At 35.7% G+C, this 26118-nt stretch overlaps 1 protein-coding gene across 2 annotated transcripts in view; it reads left to right on the top strand.

Annotated features, from left to right (window-relative positions):
- The window catches only part of Gyg (glycogenin 1), a 56382-nt gene that overhangs the window by 18055 nt on the left and 12209 nt on the right, over window positions 1–26118 (top strand). For both annotated transcript variants that reach the window (XM_071585486.1, XM_071585485.1), the window contains exons 2-6: window positions 7500–7635; window positions 10278–10452; window positions 11385–11547; window positions 21840–21966; window positions 23528–23708. In XM_071585486.1, coding sequence (XP_071441587.1) covers window positions 7500–7635; window positions 10278–10452; window positions 11385–11547; window positions 21840–21966; window positions 23528–23708 — 782 coding nt within the window. The remainder of the gene's footprint in view (window positions 1–7499; window positions 7636–10277; window positions 10453–11384; window positions 11548–21839; window positions 21967–23527; window positions 23709–26118) is intronic.

Below are 26118 nucleotides of genomic sequence, written 5' to 3' on the forward strand. Positions count from 1 at the left end.
CGCAATAATCAACCTGATAGTTTGATAGGGAGGTTGGTTTTACCTTATGCTGTGCCATTCGGAGCTTTCCAATAAAATCAGGTGTAAAAAAATCAGTTTGTTGAAGCTTGGGGTGTCTGGTGTCATCCGGATTTGAACCCGGACCCTCCACTCAAGAGGAGCTGAACCCTCCCTTTTAGAATACCTCGCCCCTAGTAAAATCACCCCGTGGTGAGAAGATAAACATCAAAATAGACTGCATGCATGCACATGAATTTGTTGATTTTCGCAAAAGGACACGGAAGTAGTGTACATATGTATGCAAATATTTAATTCAGTCAAACTGAATATTGCGAACAGGCAAATAGAACAGTTTTTGAATCATTAAAATGTGAATTGAAATAGGATGAGTAAAAAATTCACCCGCCAATTGTTGAAGATTTTGAAAAAATTATAATGCGTCTTGAGTACGCCCTTCCGTTCTCACGTGAGCCGTGCGGCCGTCTTCGTCCAGATTCAGAGGACCAGATACTTACTTTCTAGTATTTTTTTAGATCCAAAATTATTCCGGCAAGACGCCCAAAAGTGTCGCGAGTGGCTTCACCCATTTGTCACAAAGTGAAAAAATTCTCGTGGAATTGGCTCGCAAGAAAGAATCTTTCCGAGCTTGAGTAAAGTAACACAATAGCGCACGGTTGCTTCAGGGCAGTATTCGAATGTGAGCCCTAAATAGGCGTAGAAAGGAGCGCTTAGCTTCAAAAGTTTTGTTATTTTGGGATGTTTTATATGGGCGTTCAAAATCACTTCAAAGATTACCACTCGCCCAGAAGAGATTCCATTAAACTCGCTCGCCCCATCTGCCAACCCATTCACTAACTGTTCGTCAGTTGACTCGGATGCTCTAGATCATTAATAGTTTCAAGGTGAATACCCCATTAATAAACCTTGCCGACATTCACCACGTGGTCAATATTTTGCCATATTTGCTTGTATCTTGTGTCAACCACCCCCAGGGAAAAGTGTATCGGCAGCCTATCCCGTATACTATCTAAATTAGCTCGGAAATCGCCGTGATGAGATTTACTTATCGAATGAAATTTTAAAATAATTCACCATTGCATGAAATGATTAATATATTCCCACCGGGAAGAATTATTATATCCCAATGACATTAGGTCAGCGCCCCTGATGTAATGATAATGATCATGTGAATTGGTCTGATTAAGAATCCGTACTTGCAATACATTCGAAGGCGTTATGGTGCTCGTTGTATGCGAGCTCGTACGTTGCCCGGACCTGCGTATGTGGACGAATGGTAAATAGAGCTTACCCTTAAGTTGTGTTCCCGCGTTTCCATTCAATCCAGATAGAGAAAATGTAGCTCCACCACCATCGCTGATAATCAGTCTTGCTATAATTGGGTTGGTGCATAAATCGGCTAACCTCCCTCTTCGACATATGTATTGGCTAGTTTCTTGTATCTCGACCGGAGTCTTCTTTTTCAATTCTTCCAATTCAATTTCCTCTCACCAACTGTCTCCATCACGTTCGAAAAAAAAATTTTTTTCCCAGAAATTTTCCCCTACGGTTTTATTTTGGGATTTGTTGGCCGAATCGCGAAAGGGATCCAGAGAGGCCCAGGGTTTCTCAAAGCAAAAAGTCAAGTTTACAAGTCCTCGTAATTTATACTTCACTGAGTCTCTCGATGGTTATAATTTCGCAGCACTTTTCACCGGTCTGCATTATGTAGGATGCGAATTTAAATGTTTTACAGTTGTGATACAGGTGGATCGAGTCGTAGCATATGAAAAAATTTCGTGTTGTGGCTTAAACATACGCATAATTGACCTAATTGTGTTTTAATAGCTCTTGAAGCATTCTATCGTCTTTCTTCAGTGTGGTTGGTGGTATGAAGGATGCCGAATCCAAAGTGGCTTGGAGATGGGCGGCAACACTCTCTTCGAAATTAGGGAAATGGCAATCGTGGCGAGAATTGACCCCACACATGTTTGCCCACTCGTATAATATACTCCGACGTGCCTGATCGTCTCATTTTATTTTCTGCAAATCCTCACCGCTCAATTTCCAGAGTTCCTTTGTATTTTTTCCAGTTATTTTTTTCTTTTCGTCTCTTTCAGTCGCTTCCTGTTACATTCTCGGAGAATCGTCTCATTAACCATTCCTTATGTTCGCTGGTTTCCGCATCGCTCTCTCATTGATATTCTTTCTTATACAATCTCGTTCGTTGCTTGGATCCTCCCGTTGTAATTTTTGTCATCTCCTGCTGCGGCAGCCGTTGTCATGATTGCTATGGCGTTTTTTATGTGCTATAACCTTTGTTTCAATTCAGTTTCGTGTAAGTTTTACCCTTGGAACCTAAGATATTGTAATGAACTTTGAATCAGTAATAATATGATTTGAAATTATTACGGATCAAATGTTGTCTTCTCATTTTGTAGTCAACTTTGATTTTGTTTTCTTTTTGCCAATAAAATCGTTCGATGATAAATGTTGAAGTAACGACTCAAGTCTTGAACCATATTTCTCGTTGATAATGTGTGTATTCCAAAGATTATGCCGTAACGCTTGAAAACTGGAAGCGTTTGTTTGACAATTTGTGTAGCTCAATAACCCGTGTAATTGTGTATATATCTTAACCATAGTATTCAAGAAACAGGATAGTTGTTTTGACGCCGTATCACGCTGAAATTTGTCGTACCAATGAAAAATATAAGAAGTATGTTGTACCCTCCCCATGTTATGGATATATCAAATTTTCGCGAATTGAAGCCTGAAACCATAAAGCTAGTGATTTCAGGCTTCAATAAGCTACGGTTATCTTCAAGTCGATTTCAAAATTCATTATCCAGCAATTGTGGGACGTAGCAGATTTCACTTGTAAAACAATGGATGTTTAGTGAGTATTTAATTGAAACTGACCACGTCAACGATCATTCCGTAGCCCTCATGTCAACCACTGCCATGAACTTTACTGCCGCTCTTATTGTTGCTTCTCCGGCCGGCTTACCTACTGCCGTCGGGGTATGTTTATAGCGGTTTCGAGGCACGGGCGTAAGTTGCATCTCTCGGTGGCGTAATACCCTTCCGCACCGGTCCGCCATCCACACTGTCCCTCCCCGATCCACTCCCCTTCCGTGCCCATTGGGCGTGGCTCCCGTCCTCACCATCTCCCCTTTCTCTCCCACCCCAACATTTCCTTCTTTTATCTATCTCTCTCTTTCTCTCTCTCTCAGCGGCCACCTTTCTCTCTCTCTATTTCTCCTCCCTCTCCCCACCCTTATTCATTTTCTCTTCTCTCTCCTACCCACAGCTCTTGCCACACCTCGTGTGTGCAGACTCGTAGGCGAAGCTTCGTCGGAAGTTGGTCAGGGGAATGGGTGAAGGTGGGGAGGGGGAATGACAGAGAGAGAGGGGGAGAGCGAGAGAGAGGAAGAGAGGTGGAAATAGAAGTGTTGGTGGCGACGAAAAAGAAATCGGATCGCTTCAAGGAGGAAGAAAGGACAGGGGTTCCTGAGCGACTCCCTTCTGAGATATCTTTTGTTTCGCTTACCTTTTTACGCCAATGCCGTCGGACATGTCGCTATTATTCCTGATCCCGTTCCGTTTTTAATTATATTGTTGCTCTTTTTTTTTAAGTTTTCCTCCATGCCGACGTTGTTTCGTGACGCTTGACTCGTCAAGAGAGCTTTATTGCTCGCCCGTGAGGCGTTGAGTTTGGCCATATTTCCCTGGATTCTTTGATCCACAGTCAAGAATGCGGGGGTTATTCTCTCTCTCTCTCTCTTCCAACGTTCCATCTCGTCGCAGCAGCCAACGCTTTGTTTTGATGACAATTAGCACTGTCCCGGGGGAGCTCTCGACAAGTGTACTATTGGGATAAACTATAGAAAGTATCGGAAAGAATGAATTTCGGGATAGGTTTAGTCGATTTGAACATCATTACTTAACTCTTGAATTAAATGAATTGTGAGATGTGGAAGGCGATGTCGATCCGATGTGTGTGTTGCTTATTTCTCGTATATCATTCATGTGTGTATTAGGGTTGTGAGGAATAAATTGAAATTTTACGGACAGAATTATCCCCGTGCTCATGTGTTGGCTGCGAAAAATTTTACCTGAAGTCTATTCATATTGTCCACCTGCTGGCTTTTAAGGTTTTCTTTTTTTTTTTGGGCAATTGTGGGGTCGCCTACAGGAAGTGGCGTAGGCGTAGGAAGATCTGTTTGTATTCTTATTACATTTCATTGAATTAACGATGTCGTAAAAATTACATAACCAAGGTAGTTGCAAACTCGGAAAACGTGCGAAATACCATTCCCAGCCTGCAGAAAATGCTTTTAATGCAATTTTGAACTTGACACGGGTGGGGCAGGAGCTTTTATTTCGCAATACTCTTCACAATTGTCGTAAACTTGCCTCCTGTTGGTTATACTCTGTTAGGACCAGCAAAATATCGAGTTTTGCGTATGAATTACTGTATTACTTGTACATTTGCGTAGCTAGGGGTGGAGGGGATGCTATTCTCGGGCATTCAAAGCCGCACTTTTGATCATTGCTCTGGTCCGGTAACCAGGATGTTACCCCAAATGGGAAAAAATGAAATATTTTGCGTAGTTAAGATCTTGAAGAAATTGGTGTGGAGGGCGGATAGCAAATTTCGAGGACTGGGGCAAATTTTAGCTACGCCAAGGTCCAACTGCTTCGAGGGGAGTATTTTACAATTTTGTACGTAATTCCAGAAGAAGGATGTTCCCTCAAAGGTCTTTACGTAAAGATTTCATTGGTAGTTTCAATGAGCAAAAAATCGAAGAGTATCCATGAGTGAGGGATTGGTTCCACTTTTATTCTCGGTTTCTGTTTCGATAATATCGATGAATGGATAAGTATTCAGCTATCGACAGTTTTTCGGTCGCCTATCGGAACGATAGTGAAGGATGGCTGGATAACCGTCAAAGAAATTATCGCTCTATTAAAAGTAATACGTATGCTTTAGAAAAGTTCCATGATATCGCAAAATTTTAGAAAAAATATCTCAAAAGTAAAAGATAATAGTACAAATTTCAGAGAGAGACGTGTACTGCCCGATATATTTCACGAAATAATCATTGATAGAAAATAGTTTACATAATGGTCAGTTTCCAGCATTGTTATAGCACTGTTATCGTGTGAAAGCATTGAAATAAATGAAAAATGGTTTACCATATTTTTGAGATACATTAGAAATTGTTTCGAAATTTCGTGTGAGTAAAATAATTTTGAAAGAAGAAAACCCTAATGTCAGTTTTTGAATTTAATCAGTTTTATAGATTTTTTAGTTCCAAATTTTCATCTTTGAATTTAGAGATGCATTTCGGGAGTTACGGGCAACTCGCCATTACGCTCTTAAAACTTTCATCCATCAGAATACGTTTGACGGCTTACACTGTATTTATTCACTTCATTAGAATACACTACTATAATCACAACATACGCAGGAGCATTGTTATTATTCCTCGTCGTCGTAAAAATATTGAATAAAACTTGAACTTTCATCGGGACTGACTTATCATTAACAATTGAGAACCTCCACATCTGCAAAAATGTTTATATTTGTGACACAGTGATACAGGTACAGTGAACCCTCAGTTATCCGAGATGAAAGGGAAATAATTATCCTGGATAATGAAAACCCCCTCTGCCAAAAAATGCAAGTATTACGAACTGCACTTCGGAGATTATTTTTTCCTGACTGTATTTTGTAATTTTTGCATTCTAAATAGAAGTAAGGAATCGCCCACACAATGAATGCGTAAGTCGGCTTGTGCGCATTATACCTGGCGAACTTCTGGAGATACGAACGTTATCAAGCACCGCGCACGGAATACATTACGAAAACAACAAGCATCTGGTTGCCTACACAGCAGGAAACTGATTTTCCGTTAACTAATTGGCAAAGAGGTTTCGAGTTTAACTTAAGGACTCTTTAAGGGTTACAAAACAGCTCTCGATATCTATTAAGTACACATGTATGCTAACAACTGTACCGGCATATGTTGCGGTGACTAAATAGACTAATCGGAATGTATATTTGATGAAACTACGCATATGTAAATTGTGCATTGCTCAGTTGTGTTTCGCGCATCGTTTTTCAGCGGCCGCCTTTTCCGATACGAAAGCACTAATGTGCGACCTATGCTAAATGAGGCATGCTCATAACCTCTATATAGAGGTATATATAAGAGCACAGGATAGACAAAACTATGAGTAGCTATAGTTTTTCAACGTCTCTGCCTTCCCGACCCCAACTGAATTATGTGAAGCTTATTGAGATGGTTTATGCATGAAGCGCATACAGTGTGATAAGTTATTGTGGGACTGGCTTTTTTGATCCATTTTCCAGGCTCCGCTTGCCCCAATTCCAAATTATTTCTCAGTTTTGCTGGGCGAGGTACATACCTGTAGTAATCCCTGTGAATAAAGGGCAACTCATTATTACTTTGATCTAAAAATGTTTAATGGGATCTTCGATTAACTCTGGTGGATATTACAATCTTACCTGTATGAGGTTTTCGTGAATGAAAACTACCTTACTTTGTGTAAGTATCGGTTCCATATCCAATGTTTCTTTGTCTCGATTCCGACTCTAGTCTCAAAATCAGTAAAGCTGGGGATGGAACCAGTTAAAAGTATTTCAACTGGCATGCATAAAAGACAATTCTATGGTAGAATGAGGAAAATATGGGGCCCGTAAATTCGGAGTGGGATAAATAGTGGTAAGTTAATGCAAAAATGTATGGGAATAAAGGGATCAATTCCATGTGTAAAATGCTCAAAATTGCTGGAGTACACAATGTTGGGGTCATGATGTTAATTGCTTACCTGCCGAAGTTTGTTAGTCTACCCTTGGTAAAATTAGTAGATTTCCTATTTAAGAAATGGCTGCAAGGTGAAAAGGCTAATATTACATCAGTAGTTTTGATCTGCCTATTCTTCATTTTCAAGTTAATTTTAATTCATAAATGATTGAACCCTGGCCCTACTGATTTGTAGGGCCTGGGTTTGATTCCTTTGCAAGTCTCTCTGGGCACCCTCAGCACCACCCAAGCTGTGTGATTTTTCGGGTAACAGATCTTTCTGGGAAATTATAACCGGCACAGGGAAAGGAACTGGCCCCCATTCCCTGATGTGTGAATTTCACATGCTTGGGCTTAGTAGTGGGTGAACTCTCCCATCACCTACCTAACTGACCTTTCAGGTTGATTACTGTTTGTTTTTCCATGTATATTTCATTGATCGTGAGATTCACCTTTTCCATTCATTAATATTTATATAATTAGGATCCATTTTAGGAGGAGTAACACGTACACTCTTATCTTTCAATACGTAGTATGGTATCAACGGTGCATCTTATTAGATCTCAGAAACAGCTCAGAAATAAGAAAGTTTGGTAAGAACAAATATCTTGTGAGGCTGGTAAAGTGTCATAATAAACAACCAAATTTTTCTTCTCCTAATTGCAGCTGAGGCATGGGTGACCTTGGCCACAAACGACTCCTATGCACTTGGTGCCTTGGTACTTGCTCACTCATTGCGCAGGGTGGGGACCACAAGACACCTGGTTGTTCTTATCACACCAGGTGTTACTGATGCAATGAGGTAAGTCACATTACACCTGTTAAGGTTATTCTACCAATGACGTTTTACATTATAGGGGTGACAGGTTCAATGAAATCTAGTAATGCTTGACAAGTATAACAAATATCACTTGCACTAGATTTAGGAATATTAAACCATCAAAATAAGCCAAAATTTGACATGGCTTAGTGTGTACAAGACCTTGCCAATTTTTCCTTTATGCTGTCTATAGATTTTCTAAGGTAACAGAGTATGAAGATTTTCACAGATCTTTGTGACCTTTTGAAATATTTCTGATCAAAATAAATAGCTTTTTTTCTGGCACCATTTCCTTCATTATCTCATACTTTCAATTTCCCCTCTTACCATCTAAAATGCTTGAATATTTTCCTCCCACATGCTTGCTTACTTGGTTATTCTCTTGGTAATTATGCTGCCTTTCATGTAGCACCACCTCCCAATATCTCCTCTTTTCGCTTTTCCTGTCATCATCCAATTTTCCCTCAAAATCTACCTCCTTTTTGCAACTTTAATGTCAATTCTCTAATTGCAGTTTTTTCTATCCAGCTAATTTTCACCTTTCTTCATAGTTGCTTTTTGAAAACCTCTTGCTTATAACCATCCTCTTTCACCCCAAGTCAGTTTTCTACACCTTCTTCTTCTGCACACTATTTTTCTTTTATACATTTACTTAGGGAAAATGATTGAATATTTGGATGAGTGATATGATTTGCACTGTATTAATAATTTGAAGTGTATTAAACTTCAGATACTTGTAGTTTTTGAATGATTATTTGATGGAGAGGTGCTTTGTTTTTATGTACTATCGGAAATAGTGGATAAACTCTAAAATTATTGAAATGTAATGAAATAATTGACTTTGTAATTCCACACACTTTATTTAAAAACACACGACCCAGGTTTCGACGTTGAACGTCATCATCAGACCTGATGATGACGTTCAACGTCGAAACCTGGGTCGTGTGTTTTTAAATAAAGTGTGTGGAATTACAAAGTCAATTATTTCATTACATTTCAATATGTTATGCAAATTCCACAAAGTTACGCCTGAGACAACAAATTTTCTAAAATTATTGTTTAAAATATATTTCGATTTTCAAACTTAGGAGTATGGAGTATTCATTGAAATGTTGATTTATTTTATGGATTGAATATGCCATTTCTAAGTATGTTTTATTAGTGCAAGGAACAATGAGAAAAATGAAAAGATTGGAAAAAATAGGTTAGCATGAAGGTTTTTTTTTACAAAAGATTCCCGAATTAATATAAAAATGTGTAACTTTGTTTTCTGAAGGTATTTTATTGTTCACAACCATGAACATAAAACTTAATGACAATGTTTAAGTTGATGGAAAATTGTGGCAGATGACATATCTTCAAGGGGAACATTTCCCTTGAGCCTAAAAAGTATATGGAAATTTAGGATGATCTTTTGTAATACCATTGCTTTTTTTAGCACCTAACACATATTATCTGCCAAGCTAAGATAAAAGGCAGTTAATTAGTGCCATGTGTATAAATTGAAATGCAATGACTTCTGTGGAAATCATTGGTCAAATATGGGGAAGGTTTGAGGAAAAGATTGAGATACATAATAGTTTATTCCTGAAGAAAGAATCACAAAAGTTACTCTTTGCAGAACACCTTATTGAGGAAAGAAACTCACAAACATATCTGTATCTTCCATCCTCCAGTTTAAAGACAAGAAACCCAGACTTTCTTTAAATTTTTGCACATTTTGAAATTTTTAAAGTGTTGCTACTAATTTGAAGTGTTGTTGTTTTGTATCTCTATCTCTCTCTCCCCATCTAAATATCTGTCGGAAAATATCAAACACCCAACACCCGGGGATTGGGATTGGTGCGGTGGCTATCGTACTGGCTTCCCACCCAGAGGGCTCAGTTTCAAATCCCGGCGGTGTTGAATATTTTTCATAGGTATCTCGATCCCTACTTGAGGTGCTCTATGGAGGGCACTTTGAGTGAGTACGCCATCTGTTGGATGGGACATTAAGCTGTGGACCCCTTGGTGCCTTTTGTAAAGAGTAGGCTAATGCCGACGCTGGGTTTCTCTCCACCCTTCATCCTTTCCTGTCCATCCCCTATGGCGCAAATGACCTCAGCTGTCGGTCGCCTCCCCTGAATACTAATACCCTTCCTCCTGACCCTCACTACAAGGTGCCAATACATTTCTCCATCATTGCTTTAGCATCCCTCAGAGCATTGGTCATTACCCAATGTTCATTATACAGAGTGGTTCAACTCCCCCTTCCTCCCCATTTCGGCAGTGAGCATTAGTCCTGAAACCAATTTCCTCGAGAACACTCCGCAACCTCACAACTTCCTCTCCAGTTCTCACTCTATGAGGCTTGTAAAAAATACAAAAATGCCCCTCAAGATGTCAGGATGTGATAAAACCTTGAGTTCAGATGGATTAAATGTCTGTGGCATACCAAGTTGTGTATTCAAATTTTTATTATTAGTTTTATCAATGAAGTATTTAATAAATATTTCCACTAAGTGATGATGGATACCTTTTACCGTGGATCCAAATTTGTAGCCCATGATGATGGTACATTGTCTTTTTGTTTGTATTGATTTATGTGACTAAATGTTTTTGTGGCATTTTTTTCTATCTCGCAGATATCAATTGGTTCAGACATTTGATCTAGTGGAGAGCGTCAACGTATTGGATTCTCGAGACAGTGCCAATTTGGCTCTTCTCTCTCGACCGGACTTGGGAGTAACTTTCACCAAGCTTCACTGCTGGCGCCTAACCCAGTTCTCCAAATGTGTTTTCCTTGACGCTGATACACTTGTAAGCTAATCCTCCCTTCTAAGAATTTTTGCCTTGTATTTATGTTTTTATGTGCATGTTGGTAATGTTTTCGGCCATTCTGTATGTACCTCCTTTACATAATCGCCCATTAAATGAAGCCTAAGTGGAACCGTTAATCTACAGTCTGTATTTCACTTTAAATTTCTCTGCATACTCTTTGAGGAGTAACATTTTTCAAGTCCTGGTTAGTAATTTACTGTGCTTTAACTCATATAAGTATGGATGTTTTATTGTATTGCAGGAAATTATTGAAACTGTCCTGATTCAGATTAATTGCTGAAGTAATATAGTTTTTTCAATGTTGTTTATTGAAAAGTACATGCCTTCATGTTCACAAATATTGGTTGCAGATGGTGTTTGACCCCTAAGCAATCATCCAGTACATTGAATTTATTGTAGCCATTGATGAACCTGTTGATGAAATAATTTGCAGTCAATGAAATTGTGGATAGGGAAGGCTATTGTTTTCAAGTATGGATAAGGCAGATGGAAGGTTCAGAAGTTTACTCGAACTCTCTTTAGGAATTTTTCACAACATGTTTGAAGGTCTCATTAGCTATTTCTGTTTGAATGTGCATTGCAAAATTTTAATCATGAGATTAAACTTTTAAGTTAACTTTAGTTAACTGTTATACAATTGTTAGTAATGGAAACTCTTTGAAATTTCAATTCTGTGGTTATGTTAAATTTTAAATGTATATTTCAATGTTGACGTTGGTCAATACATAATTTCAACCCGAGGATTTTTTTTATTGAAATAGATAAAAATTTTATATGACTGCGGCAAAGAAAAATTTGGTTTGATTAAAGGAATTATGTGCATTCTTACTGTCGTAGTTTTGTCCATTGCATTGAATTTTAGATGATTTTGTGTAATTTAGACTAAAAGTTACCCAAATTGTTATTTGCAGGTCCTTCAGCCTTGTGATGAACTCTTTGAGCGTGAGGAATTGTCAGCAGCCCCAGATGCAGGCTGGCCAGATTGCTTCAACTCTGGTGTTTTTGTGTATAGGCCATCGAATGAGACATATGCAAAATTAATAGAATTTGGAGTATCACATGGGAGCTTTGACGGTTGGTTCAGTAATTATAAGTTTGGTTCCTTTGATAAAAGACTGCTTTTGAAGTTTTTTTTAAGAAAATCGGTGTCGGTTTTATTGGGTTTAGCTGACTAAATTCTGGTGTGTAGATAAATCCTTTGATTGCTTGGGGAAATTTTTTTTTTTGAAATTCCCTAAATGCGCTTCGACATTTAACTGCATTAGATATTCCCTAAAATCAAAATAAAAGCATTTGTTTGATGGATTGCTACTTAAATGAGCACAAGTTTGCGAAAGAAAACATGTTTCCAGTATTTTCATCCAGAAATCATAGTAAAGACACTGCAAAAATATAGAGCTTAACTGGACACCAGAACAAACAGGTGTTATATAATTGATATCTTGGTGCATAAAGTGTTCAAATTTATATGTTGAAAACTCAAAACATGGCTATTGAAACACCCTGATAAAAGAGAGAAGGAAGCCGTGTGTCAAGTAGATGGAGGATATTGAGTTCTGGGTTCTAAAACCATTCTTAATATTTTAGCACTCTCACACCATCTCATTGATTCTCTAAACAAAGTACTCCAGTTAAAGACAAGGGAAGAATACTTTACGAAGTGTTTGCAAACCAAAAAGACATTGTGATCCACTGTACAACAAATAAGGCGATAAACACACTGCAGTGACTACTCAGAAGCCGTTTGGTGGTACCCTTGGAGGTTACAGAATAATTATTTAACTATCAATAAATAACCTCAGTAATGAAGTAAATAGTTACAAAATGTATGGAAAAAACTAATATTTCAAATGCCTTTTTTAGTTTCTGGCACTTAATCAAAACCAGCAAAGTATTATCCAATCATCAATCAATACACAACCACCAAACCAAAGATATCAACCCAAAGGTTGGTTTGGCAAATGAGAGTAGGGCTCTCCTAGTACTAAACCCAGCATCATGTGAAATTCACACTCTAGGGTAAGGAGGTATTTCATTTACTTATGCTTCCTGTAGTGAGAAATCTGAAAGTTATTAAGAGAGAATTCAGCGAATCAAGTTGATAAAAGTTTACTGAGTATCAGGTATGAAACTAATATTATGAGGTAATTTTCCCCTGACAAGTAAAATTCACTTAGACTGAAAAGGACCACAATGCTGGAAAATAGTGCATGCTCATCCAATCTATGAAGTGGAAGCATATAATTAAAATCACACGCCTGCAAAATATTCCTGAGCATATACATAGTTTTAACCTCTTGTCATTTCAGAGTAGAGATAGTTTAATCAAACACAACTAACATAATTTCGGGAAGGATATATCTTGGAAATGTGATGGTTTGTATTCATTCATGGTATCTTTCAATCTGGGGAAATGCAAAAAAACTATTATTAAGACCTAGAACTCTTAGATTTCAAAAGCTTTCAGACTTATACCACATAATAAACTGATTTACATACTCTGAATATTTTATCAAATGTATGGGTTATTGAATTTCTTATTTCCTGTTTGCATTCTATCAATATTTAATAATTGATTTATTTATTTAAAATTGTATGGAGTTAGTCTCTGGGTTACTAACCAAAAGTGCTTTTAGTCATCATTTACCTCTATGAAATTTATTTTTTTAAAGTGACAAAATCTAATTATTTACCAAAAGAATTTCATATGCTCCAAAATTAATATTGTAGAAAATTGCTTCTCTGTAGTTTGTGTAAAATCCTATTTAGATTTGCATTAATGTGTACAGTCCCAGCCAGAGTTAACTCTGCTGTTGTAGGCATATTATTTGAAATTATATTATTGTTTAAAATTTGAAAAATATTGTTTTGGATAAGGAAAAATGGTAAGTGGCAGTACAATAGGGAATAATAGCTGGAAGAAGCTGAATTGTTTGTCTCATGCTCATAAAATTTTCACTTGGTAGACCAAGTGCTGATTTACTGCACTCCTGCCAATAAAGATCTGACTTGTTGACAGATTAATAAGGGATCATCCAGAAAAGACGTTCAGAGGTAGAAAACATGAGGGGTGGATGCATGTTGATGAAGCTGACTAGCCAAGAATGTGTTTAGGTCATTACCTTAAAAAGAGTATAGAGATTAAGTGTACATACTGGTATTAGTTATATCTCAGTTACCTCCAAAATTTATTAGTTTAAAATCACAACTTTTCTGGATAACCCCTGAAGACTTGTTCTTGCGTATGTTGTCAAACCTGATGTGGGATAGATAACAGTAGGTATTGTTTATAGTGGAAATTCAATCAGACTTTCATGTTCTCATAAATTTTGCTTACAATATGATGCATATTTTTAAAATCAAAACTTAAACTCGCAAAAGAGTATGTGTTTGTTGAAAATGGCCTTCCATAAAAGTAGTAGAAGGATAAGCAGTTATGAGACTTCCACCCCTTCCCATGGGGGAGGTTTTATGAAGCTTGAGAAAAGGAAAGTGGTGCAGGAAATGTGATGTAACTCTTTTGAAGAAACTCAAATTAGCATGATACATAAACATGATAGAAAGTGCTTACTTATTACCTAATGTTTTCCCACCGTAATGCAGGGTGAAAATTATTTTGATTGTACATAATTGAATATTAGAGAACTTAAGGTTCTCAGAAGATATGTAAAATCAAAATTTTACCAAAATAAAACCGAATGCCGCGAAGAGATCAGATGAAAGGTGAAGAATGTATGTAAAATACCTATCAGTTTGAGTATTTATAACATTGAGTATTATTAAAACTTCCTTTCATCCTGTCAATAGTGGGAAAATATTAAAATAATATTCAGGAGAGGTGCATATGGTGCGTCACATTAGTAATGTCTCACCTTAAATACATGCCGAGTATTTGGGTTACAATTAAGATAGATCTAATTTCTTCAATTGAATGAAATAAAAATGAAGGCTGCTTGATTAATTACAATTATATGTCTGAACATGAAGGTACACTAAATTATTTGGAAAAAATAGGATGGGAGACTACATTAAAATAAAACCTGCTAGAGACACCCTCCTGTAAACTTAAAAAAATTGTGCTAATTTAAGGTTTTCGCTATGGTAATAATAATATGATGTCACATTGGTATGAGAGACCATTGTGAGAAATTATTCAAAATCACAAGAGTAGATAGCATTAGGCACAACTGTCCACTCTCTCCATACAATAAACTAGTTCCTCTTTGAATTCTTAAGTTTCATGATCAATTTGCAAATTTCCCTTCTTGGGTGGTTTCCTTCCTTCCCCTTCTATTTTAGCCTTGTGTGTGGCTTGTTGAGCACCTAATCTGAAGATATAGGTATCTTTATGGTGGTAGTGTTGCTTATTGGTAAAAAAAAGAATGTCATAGTTTCCATTCTGATATGTTGTACTTTTAAAAATGTAGGCCCATACTTAAATTAATCATATCTTGATATGCATATAAATGTTAGCAAAGTAGTATATTACGGGTAGTATTATCTATCCACTGTAAATGTAGCAAACATTGGTTTTGCACAGCCCATGCATGATTATGAATGCCGATAGAAAAAATGATTTCTTGGTTTCATTTTTATTTCCTAAGAGGTGCAAGGACTTGGCAGTAGGTTATGAGTGTACGAATACATGTTTATTCATACCCATGTATTGATGTTAGCATTCAAGTAAATATATTTGCCAATAATATGTTGATAACATCTCGAGAGTAAAAGGCCCTTGTGGTACCGTTTGCGATATTTTCCCTTAGTTCTGGTGTTGAAATTCTTCATTTGGATGATGAGACTTCCTGGATTTAGGCGGTGCTTATAAGTATCTTTGTTTTGTGAAAAGTTTTAATGTCCAATGTCATGCTCTGAGATATACACATCTGTACTCTCCATCGGAGGACATGTATGCTTGCAGATGTATGCACAATGAAACTATGCTTGTTGTTTGTGTAAAAGTTAAGATTTGTGTATTTGGGTAGTTACCTTTCATGAAATGAGACTTTCCTCTGTTGCAGTCTTGATTTAGAACTTCTTTGTAGTTTTTTCTTCTGTAAACCTATGGAGTGGTTTTGCTTGGCTTGTGGAAATACTCTGACAATAACTTTTATCTTCAAGTATCACATCACAACGTAAATAATCATTGCTGCCTTTAACCTGCTATACAAAATGGATACCTATAGTTACTTACGCTGAATCTAAGCTTTTCCTTTTTTAATATGCCTTCATGGTATGGCTGTGAATGTCCGCTTAATAGTTATGCAGACTGTGTGAAGATTTAAATCATTTGTATTTTTATTATGGTTTTGATTCTTGTTAAGACATTGATTTATGCTTTAAAATTAGGGTGACCAATCATTTCACCTTTGGGGGCCATAAGTCTCTCCTTTTTGTGATGCTTATTTTCCATTTTTCCATATTAAATCTGAATTGAGCAAAAACAGTGGTGGACTACTGATGGGTTACATTGAGAGACTTGCTGAGAGAGAAGACCATGACACAGTGCTTGTGTAAATAAGTGTCTTTATATTTTCTATATTTGTGCACTTATTTATCCAATCTTTCTGGTTGCTCTCCCTTATGCAACTGTCAAATATTGCTCAGTCATCCTTAATGTTCTTAAGAATAAGGGACAGTGATTTGACAGTACACAGAGAGAAGCCATGGGCAGGAGTATGCTTGGTTAGAGAAAAAAATTGTAAAGCATCTATCTTTCCATGAATATTACTTGAAATCTCACTTGATTGTGCATATTTAGGCAAATGATACATTAAAATGATTTTGCTACTAGCATGATATTACCGAATACAATATAGTCACATTTTCTTTAAATCATTAATTTGGCAACTTCAGGTGTGAATATATTAGAAATGGTAGACAATTAATAGCAAACTAGACTCTATCTAAAAGAGTAGCCCGTGGCTTAAGAAACAATATGTAGTATGATTTTCACATGCATAAATTGGCATTTGCTATGTGTAGGATTTCTCAAACTTGAATTTTCAAAGTTTAGGAAACACTTGCTTTAGGAGTTATTGAATTTAATCTCACAAACTTCTCAACTTATCAAACAGCTCTAATGGTAACTGGAATAAAAATGAATTTGAAGTGTAGCTCTACTATGGACTCCTTTTTTCAATTTCAAATCACGCGCTGTTGATGAAAATTTTTATGAATGAAGTGCATAAATATGCTGTTGTGTGTACATATTTCCATCACACACAAGCTAAAGGATAAAGTGTAACATATTAGGTCTTCACCACTGTTTCTCAGTTCCACTTTTTCTGATAAAATATTTCTGTACAGTTGTGTGAAGTTATATTTTTGGCACAGTTTGTATAACCTGCATCCTGGTTGATTTAACCTTGGGTAACTGAAAGTCTTCGGTGCATGAAGACAATTTTGAAATTCTTATCTTCATAGTTACATGGCAATTCTTTAAGAAGCAACAATTGTTCTTCTTAAACATAAAAAAATGCTTGCTTTTCCTTATCAAAATACTTAACGATTGATGAATGACTTTTCAGCAAGATAATGGGCTAATGTGTAGGTTATGCACTATGACCAAATGTTTGCAGCCATTCTTTGGTTTGAATCAATAAGTTTTTTGCCATTCCAATCATCAAGTGGGAATACTAACCACAAATTCTTTCATGTCACTTATTGGGAAAATCAATGTATTTCTTCTTTTTATTCCTCCGTTTTTGAATGAATAATATTTGTAACATTCATAATTTTGCATTCAGGGAAAGTAATGAAGACTTTGATAATAAACGTAGGAAATGGATGTGTATTCCTGGAAGGAAATTGTTCAGACTCATTCTCCCAGAGTAAGTGGATACATGAATAAAATTTTTTAATAGTGGCTCGATGGAGAGTGATGATTACAAATCCATTCACTTTTCATTGTAGGTTTTGGAAACATAGCCTGGCATGAAAAGGATTGCCTATAGAGCATATTTTAATCCATTGACTCTGCTTTATTCATGCTTGTTATCAGAATATTTTGATTAATATGTATGTTTAAATATTTTCACAGAAAAGGTTGCACAGTTAAGCTTACATTCACTTCCAAATGACATTAGTCCACTGCTCACTGTAAATGCTGAAGTGATAGTTTGAAATTGCTTTTGGTTAGCTTCACATTTAACTGCTTTGTCGTATATTTGAGAAAAAAATAAATTTATCTCTGCATGCTGACCATGAATGGCATGGAGATAACTTTAAAATTTCAAGGGGTGAAAAAATAAAAGAGAGGCTAGGGAATAATTCAAATTTGTTTACATTCTTGAGATTTAGTTAAAATAATAATGATGGAAAACAAAATTGCTGACTATTCCAATGCATAAATATCTTAAATTTGGTTGTAAAAATACAGTTATTCGGTCATGTTTAGTGTAAAATACTGCTTATTCTGATTACCGATTCACAAGAACACTGCAAGGGTAAGAATGGAAGTTCCCATGTTCTCTTCCATGGCCTGGAAAATTGTGTATTCTCCTGGAAATTTTGAAAACTGTTAGAATTGACGATTGTAGAAAAATCAGCATAGATAAAATTTTGAATTTGTCCTACAAAAGAAGCTTAGATGAAAACTACTGAAAATTATTATTTCGGCTACAACTTTTTAATTATGTTAGTGTAACACCCTTTGGTAATTTACGATAGCATAATATTATGACTGAGCACTTAGTATTAATGGAAAATGGTGAGGTAAAAGGTTTGCTTAAGCAGTAATGTGGAGAAGCTGCTCTTTAGGGAGTGCTTGGGTTCACTTAACACACTACGGGGTCTAAATAGATAGATTGTCAATCTTAATGTGAGACATTTTAGCATTTACTTTCAAAAATTAAAAGTGAGATATTCTTAATGTTGTATAGTAATGATACACCAAAGAAGAGAGAATACAAGTAATTTGCAACCATTCGCTGCTACTCACGAGTTATTGAGCAGAAGTTTTTCTCAGTCAGAAATCACATTGAAGTTAAACACTCAAGAATTGCTATGCTGGGAGGCAAAAAATGTTCTTGTCTCTGAGAATTTCTTTTAAACAAAACTGAAATAAAAGGATAACCAAGTTTTACTTTTTATTAAATGAAGACAATGTATCTTTCCACTGTCCTTTATTCATGAACTACTAGTTTCAACGCCTTAGCGTCATCATCATTTGATGATGACGCTTAAGCTTTGAAACTAGTTGTTCGTGAATAAAGGACATTGGAAAGATACATTGTCTTCATTTAATAAACATGAACTTCCACAAAGCTGAGCCGGGAACAATTGAAAGTTTCACTTTTCTATCCTAATTTTCATCAGAGTTAAATAAAATCGTGTGCTATATTCAGGCAATATTCCTAAATTTTGGTCACAATGCATCTATGCATAATTCCTAATTTTCATAATTTTTCTAATGACCTGGAAGGTCATTAAAGAGAGTCTGATAATATACTCTTCTGAGAAACTTAAGAATGACATGTACCACAGTATGCTTATGTCTTTAGGTGTTCAGGGTTTTTTTAACGGCCCAAAGGTAGGCTGCAACCGAAGTAATCATTACCAAGAGTACTCCTATATCTACATACCATATAAATTGCCTTCTGTAATTTCTGTGTGAATAAATATTTAATACAGAATTAGAGAAAGCAGTAAATCAAGCCAAGGAAAGGGGTCCAATTGGAATAAATGCAAGGATTACGGAAATTGTTGACTTACTATTGCCATTGGCGTTTACAAAACATGCATATTTGTCAGCTCCAGTAAAGAAGGTGATTGAACGAATATACAGCCTGCATTATGGATTGAATTGGCCACCCCATTGAAATATTGTCAGGAGTTACTTTTTATTTCTTAAAAAAAAACATGGGACGAAGTGGGGAAAAGGGCTGAATACTTTTGAATAGTTGGAAATTTGATAGTATTTATGACATGGGCATTGATAATTCCTGGTGAGAATGATGTCATATTAAGTTATGAGATCAGTTCATGATTGCTATAGACAGTTTGATGTGCAAGACCTCAAAAGCAGGAATCATAGCCCCACTTACTTAAGATACACCAGTGGCATGTGAAGTGATGAGGTATGATTCACTCAGAGAATAGCTAAATACTTTCCAAAAAAACTCTGGAGAGAGATCATGAGAACGGGTTGGGACTTTGATGGGAAAAGGTCCAGAAAGGGAATCTAGAAAATGAATGTCAACACTGCAGGTAAATGTTTTTATTATCTTACCTCGTGAAATTTTCCCAAATAAAAGGTTAAAATTTATGACTACATTAAGTTATATTGGTAACACATGATGCAGTTTAACATCTGAATATGTGGGTGTTTCTAGAGGGAATTTTGCCATTTGGTTATGTGTCAGTACTCGTGGAAAACAAAAAAAATGTGGCAGAAGGGTTGAGAAATGGGTCTAGAATCTACTGCTTGCTTGGCCAGTAGTATAGGCACACTAAGAATTACCTACTAGAATATTGTCATCATTTCCAAAATATGCATTAGTCTTTTTTTTTTTTTTAAAGGTTAAGTTTCTTTCAGTTAATTGGTGGTTATGGTAGAAATAAAAGTTCTTTTTATAGTGTTTGGGATAAAATAATTTGGGATTGATCATAATATTTTACAAGTGTCGAAGTGTTTATACATATATTCATGCCTAAATACATTGGGAATTTACTTTGTGTGACTGCAATTAATTCAGTTAATTGTGTGGTAGCGTGAAGCTGCTCCCTTTAATTTAATTTTTGTGTTTTATGATTAAGTGAGGTAAATTGTAAAAGAAACAGTTTCTGGCGTCACTTGGGGAAATTCTTCAATTGAAATTAAATTTAAAATACTTCGCCTTTCCACATAAAAAACTTTTATTACGAACTAGGTTTCGTTATGGCATGACATCATCAGGGAGACCTATGGTATAACATCATCAGGTACGAAACCTAGGTCATAATAAAAGTTTTTTATTTGGAAAGGCGAAGTATTTTAAATTTAATTTCAATAATTTCAAATTGTAAAAGGTAAATTCCTCTATTAATATGTATAAGGAATGGCATGATAAACTCAAAAATGGCTGGCCCTAAATGTGTTGGTGGGCGATAAGGAACAATTTTATTTTATAAGAAATGTAATTTTTTCAAGATATGCTATTTTTACTTGAGATGCAGGTAATATATGTGAAATACTTCATTTAACTAAATTCGAAACTAAAGTGAAAAAGAAAAAAGAGGTAATATGAAGAAATTGATTTAGGTAGCTTCAAATAGAAGGAATTCACTTCTATGATCAACTCCTGATCTTTATGAAATTGACCCACAATTACTTGAACCCCTATTTGTTATTTTATTTTGATCATTTTGGTCACCCTATTTATGTGCAGCTGGGAGAATTTCAATTAAAGTGATTGCAGATGAACCAATCAAAACTACATTGTTTCATTTTGAAAGTTTATTGATCATATATCCTCGGTTTGCTTGGTCATTTCATGCTTCTTGGACTCACTGAATCATGTAAGCATTTTAATTATTAATTCAGAGCCATTTTTCCCATTACGTAGCTAAGTGTAACATTGTTATGGTAGCATTAGCTAATAGCTTAGATAGAGTAATAATTGTTATAGTTATTTGTAAAATATCGAGAGTTTAAATTAGCATATTTTAATGATGGTCCAATTGGATTGTATTTTCCATGTGTACATTCTTTGTGCTTGAATGTAGGTATATACAATTTCTGGACCCCAGAAGTATTTAGGTACTTGAGGCAACTCGTATGGCGACTTGTCTTGATTTTGGAGGATATTACAAAACTATGGTAATAAATTTCCTGAATTTTTACTGTTAATTTTCATTTCGTAAATGTTATCTGTGAATATTTACCATTTTATTTAAATTTTATCTGAAATGAATTTAACACCACGAGGCAAAACAATTGGAAACCTAAAAAGTTATTACTGAAATTATATTATGCAAAAATGTAACCTTCCACCAAACTACTTCAGAGGTCCAAGGTGTATTGCTTGCCTTTTCCTCCGTATGTCAATTGGTGGTAAATGCATGATATTTCTTTACTATTATAGTAATAGTTCAGTTAGACACTCTTAAATACTTGCTATTACAAAATTAGTCCTTAAAATGATTGAAGGCTTTCAAAGGGAGGAAACCCATCAAATTCTTTTTTATATATATTGATTTCATTGGTCACATTCAGTTGAACATTATTAATGTAATGATTCAGTACTCACCAGTATGTTATTGTTATATTAACAAAATAAGTGCCAAAATCTTTGTATGAGAGCAGCTGCTGCATGTTATTTTTGTAATCATTGGAAAAATTATTTACATTGATCCTGAAATTTCTATTATTTTTTAAAAAACAGGTGGGGATCAAGGCTTGTTGAATAGTTTCTTTTCGGACTGGGCGACCAAAGACATTAGTCGCCATCTTCCATTCATTTACAACATGTGTTCATCTGCAGTCTACTCATACTTGCCTGCATTTAAAAAGTAAGTTTTGAATTAGTGTAGTCACACCTGTCAATATGTATATTGCTTCTCATTGTTATTGGTCAATTACTTGTCACTTTGATATAGTTGGCAGGTAGAAGTGAGAGCACCTAGAAAGATTATATGCACTAGTGCTTTGTAGAGCTACTGAATATGATTGAAAAATGTTGATGTTGACATGGCTTCTTTAAATACCCATATTTTCTCATTTTATTTTGTACGACTTTGTTGGTTTTATCTTGATTTGAGTTCATAATGCAATATTGTCAGTTCTGATACATTTTGTGTCGTGCGGACAAATGTGCTGCCTCTTGTGAACCTCATTTTATTTAGAAGGATCAACACATATGAAATTTAATTTCTGAAGAAATCATCATAAATTGTGAACCTCTAGCCATGCAATCAGAACTAAATATTGTAGTTATTTAGGTGCAGTAAATGAAGCATTGGCACTTTCCCTTCTTAATATTAAATTAGGGTTAAACAATGACTTGGAATGCAACAACATGCATGATAGTTAATAATATTCAATTTCCTGTTTGGAAATATTTTCCATGGTAACCTGAATGTTAACCCAACTGGTTTAAGAGCATATGCCCCTGATATCAATTGGGCAAAATTTCCATTGGGCGTAGTACTAGATGAGCTCCACCTTCACCTTACGCACCAACCTTAGGGTTGATAACTCGGGTGGTTGTGTATTCTTGTGATATGCTTAGCCCATTTGAATCATTCAACATTTTATCAATGATCAGAAGGTTTCTTCCTGACGTACAACTTCCTTTAGAGAGATTCTTCATAAGAGGGGCTTTTTAAATCTCTGCATTTATGAGTTTGTATTTATCAATTTGTAATATTCCTCACCTTGCCATCTTCTTTAGCCAACATGATCCAGTTAATTGGGTGCATTTTCTGGATCAACTTTTAATTTATTCCTTTAGAAACAGCTCTGCTTAAATACAGAAAAAAGACAATTTACTTGGGGAGGGGCATCGTTTTATGACTTTGTCAGAGGTGTGAAATACATGCCAAGTTGATGATTCTCTAATGTAATATTTTTTTCTGATAATAGACATGACTGGAGAACTGTTGTTGCCTTGGGAAAGATGAGGGGTGTTTTGATTGTATTTCGTTTACTTTAAAATTTAACATCTTTTGAATCCCCTTTACTCAGGGTCCCCCCGTTTGTTAGTTTCTATTCAAGGGAATGGTTTTCTTTTGCCCCCTGGCTAGTTTCTGTTTGGGGTTATTTTCAGTGCTATGAAACATCAAGGATTGATAGATAACATACATAATTTGCTTAATGGGGGTAAATTTATTGAATATTACAGTAACTTAATAATTCATTATTTAGCCAACGTTTCATTCTCCGACTCTTAACTAATTGTTTGTTAAAAATGTAGTGAGATGAATACAAAATATATGTTGGCAAAGTTATGTACGGATGGGGCTGTCTCTGCTGAACTCTCCCTCTCCCCACACCACTCTTTCCTGCTAACATGCACTGCAAAGTATTATCTCATTTGCTCTACTGTTTGATTTTTAATTAATGTTTTAAAAGGTTTGGTGAAACTGTTCGCATTGCTCACTTCATCGGTGCATGTAAGCCGTGGATGCAAACATTTGACAGTGAAGCACAGCAGGTGAGGGCAAGCCCTGGACAAGAGCACCAGCTGATGCTTCTTCAGCTGTGGTGGGATATCTTTTGCAGAAATGTTCATCCACATCTGACTGGTGAAATGGTAAGGATTGACCTGCAAATACAAAAATAAATCTTCTCCTCAGGTTGTCACTCCTTTCACATAATTTCATTCCCTTGGATTGCAAACCTTATTGTGTAGCAAGCTCGTTATGCATATTATGAAAAGTCTCCATTTTGGTAATAATAATTGTTGTCCAAGAGATTGAATTTTTTATAGAATTTTCTTTTAAAAAGTGGGTGGAATGCAACATATTTCAAAACTTTCACCATGAAACCATATTCTTCCACAACATAATCCTTATCTGAATTTTTTGTGTTTTTCTGCTTTAAGAACATAAAGTTATATTAAAATAAATTCCTGACCCACAGATAAGAGTTTTTTCGACTCAATTTTGGTATTTTTAATGTCCCCAAAAGCAGTAAAAATTGTAATCATTCAAGCTGACATTGCAAATAACCATTTTATAAACAACCAGTTTAATATTTTTTGTGGAGTAATAGTCTATTTTTAAGTAAAAGCTGGGTAAAGATAAGTACTTTTTCTTCTAAATTTCAAGAATTATTACTACTTTTATTTAAAAACTAGTAATTCCTATAATAACTATTTGATCCCCTGACTTTGTGTTATTTTAATTATTTTCTCATTCAATATAAGTTTATTTTTAATTATATTAATCTGTCATCAGTAGTAAATCTTTCCTTGAGTCAAGGTTATAAATTTACATTGGCCAGAACTAAGAACTTCAGATGATAAAGGAAATATCTAAATCATAGAATTTTAAATCTCTGAAAAACTTAGACCTCTAAGGGATATCTGCAAGACAAAGTAAATGCAAACATTTTAATATTCCGTTGTCAATTTTTTGTTCCAACACTAAGCATCAGTTAACGTGAAGATTCTTGAGAAATTGGGTGGAGAGATTTAAGTTTGGTGTTGTTTGACATTTATAATGATATGAAAAATAAGGATGAGATCGAACTACGAGGGTCATCCGGAAAGTAGTACCCGTTCGTGCCGCATGAAGTGCTGACGACGCGAGTAGCCGCTGGACGAGGTCAGATAGCTTCAGTGGCTTGTCTGCCTTCTCTGAGCCAAGTTGCGTGACGCTAGCATTGCCTGTGTTGTTTCTGTGATTGTTTACAATGTTTAAAAAAATTGAGAACGCCGCCAGTTGTGAAGTGAGGGCAGTGATTAAATTCCTCAATGCAAGAAACGTTCGCCCATGTGATATTCATCGCCAATTAAAGGAGGTGTATGGAGACAATGTAATGGACGAGTCGTCTGTTCGGCGGTGGTGTCGCAACTTCAACATGGGGAGGGGGAACACACACGACGATGAGCGTTCGGGGAGACCGTCTGTCATTACAGACCAACTGGTGAGCTCAGTTGACGAATTCGTGAGGAACGATCGGCGCGTCACAATTGATGACATCTGTGAGCATTTTCCCAATGTTTCTCGAACAATTGTTCATGAAATTGTTAAACACCATCTGCATTATGCAAAAATTTGTGCAAGATGGGTCCCTCGCGTATCTCAATGAGCTGGCGGCGAAGGACTATGCAGCAGGAATACAGAAACTTGTCACACGTTATGACAAATGCCTTAATTTGCTTGGAGATTATGTTGAGAAGTAGTTTAAAGTATCCTCTTTCAAATAAAATTTTTTATGTTTGTTAATATTTACTTTTGTCTTTTTATTTCACGAACGGGTACTACTTTCCGGATGACCCTCGTATTTCCTCTTATATTTGATGTAAATTTACAGTGTAGTAGGGTTGCTTTTCCACCAAGCTCTACCTTCATCATTTCAGTCGATGGGTCAACTCGTCATTAATTTTTGCAAGGGGATCACATATAGGTGAAAATTATTCAAATAAATTTTATGCATTGTGGAGATGAGTAAAAATTGCAAATAATTTATTTCCACCGAATTGATGTCATGAAAAATGCAAAGCTGATTAATCCTATTTAGTGACTGCCATCCATATAAACCTCTTACCATCACTAAAATTTAGTGGTATTCACATACCACTAATTTAATCATGATGCTACGTACAAAAATATGCTGTAATATTCTTCAATGTTTTAGCAAGCTCGATAAATTTCATATTACCTTATTTATATTATTCTCAACTTGATCAATTATGTACGGTAATGCATTGGATTAGATCAAATAAATAGTATAATATCATTCCTAAAATAGTCAAGTATGCTTTAGCAGTGGTTTTTTTAAAGGTTACTTGAGAATCATGACAGAATATATTTTTGAGCAAAAATTAATATATTTTATTTGAATAGGTTATTTTTTATTTAAATTGGGTCTTGTTTTAATTTGGATCTCTAAAGCACCGTATGGAGCTAATAGAAACTATCAAGTGTTCAAGAGCTCACATGAATATGTAGCAAAAATTATCGATCATGGTTATGTTCATCAAATCCTTAGAGGCC

Source organism: Hetaerina americana, unplaced genomic scaffold, assembly GCF_022747635.1.
Source record: "Hetaerina americana unplaced genomic scaffold, ioHetAmer1.1.p SCAF_2, whole genome shotgun sequence".
Lineage (NCBI taxonomy): Eukaryota > Metazoa > Arthropoda > Insecta > Odonata > Calopterygidae > Hetaerina > Hetaerina americana.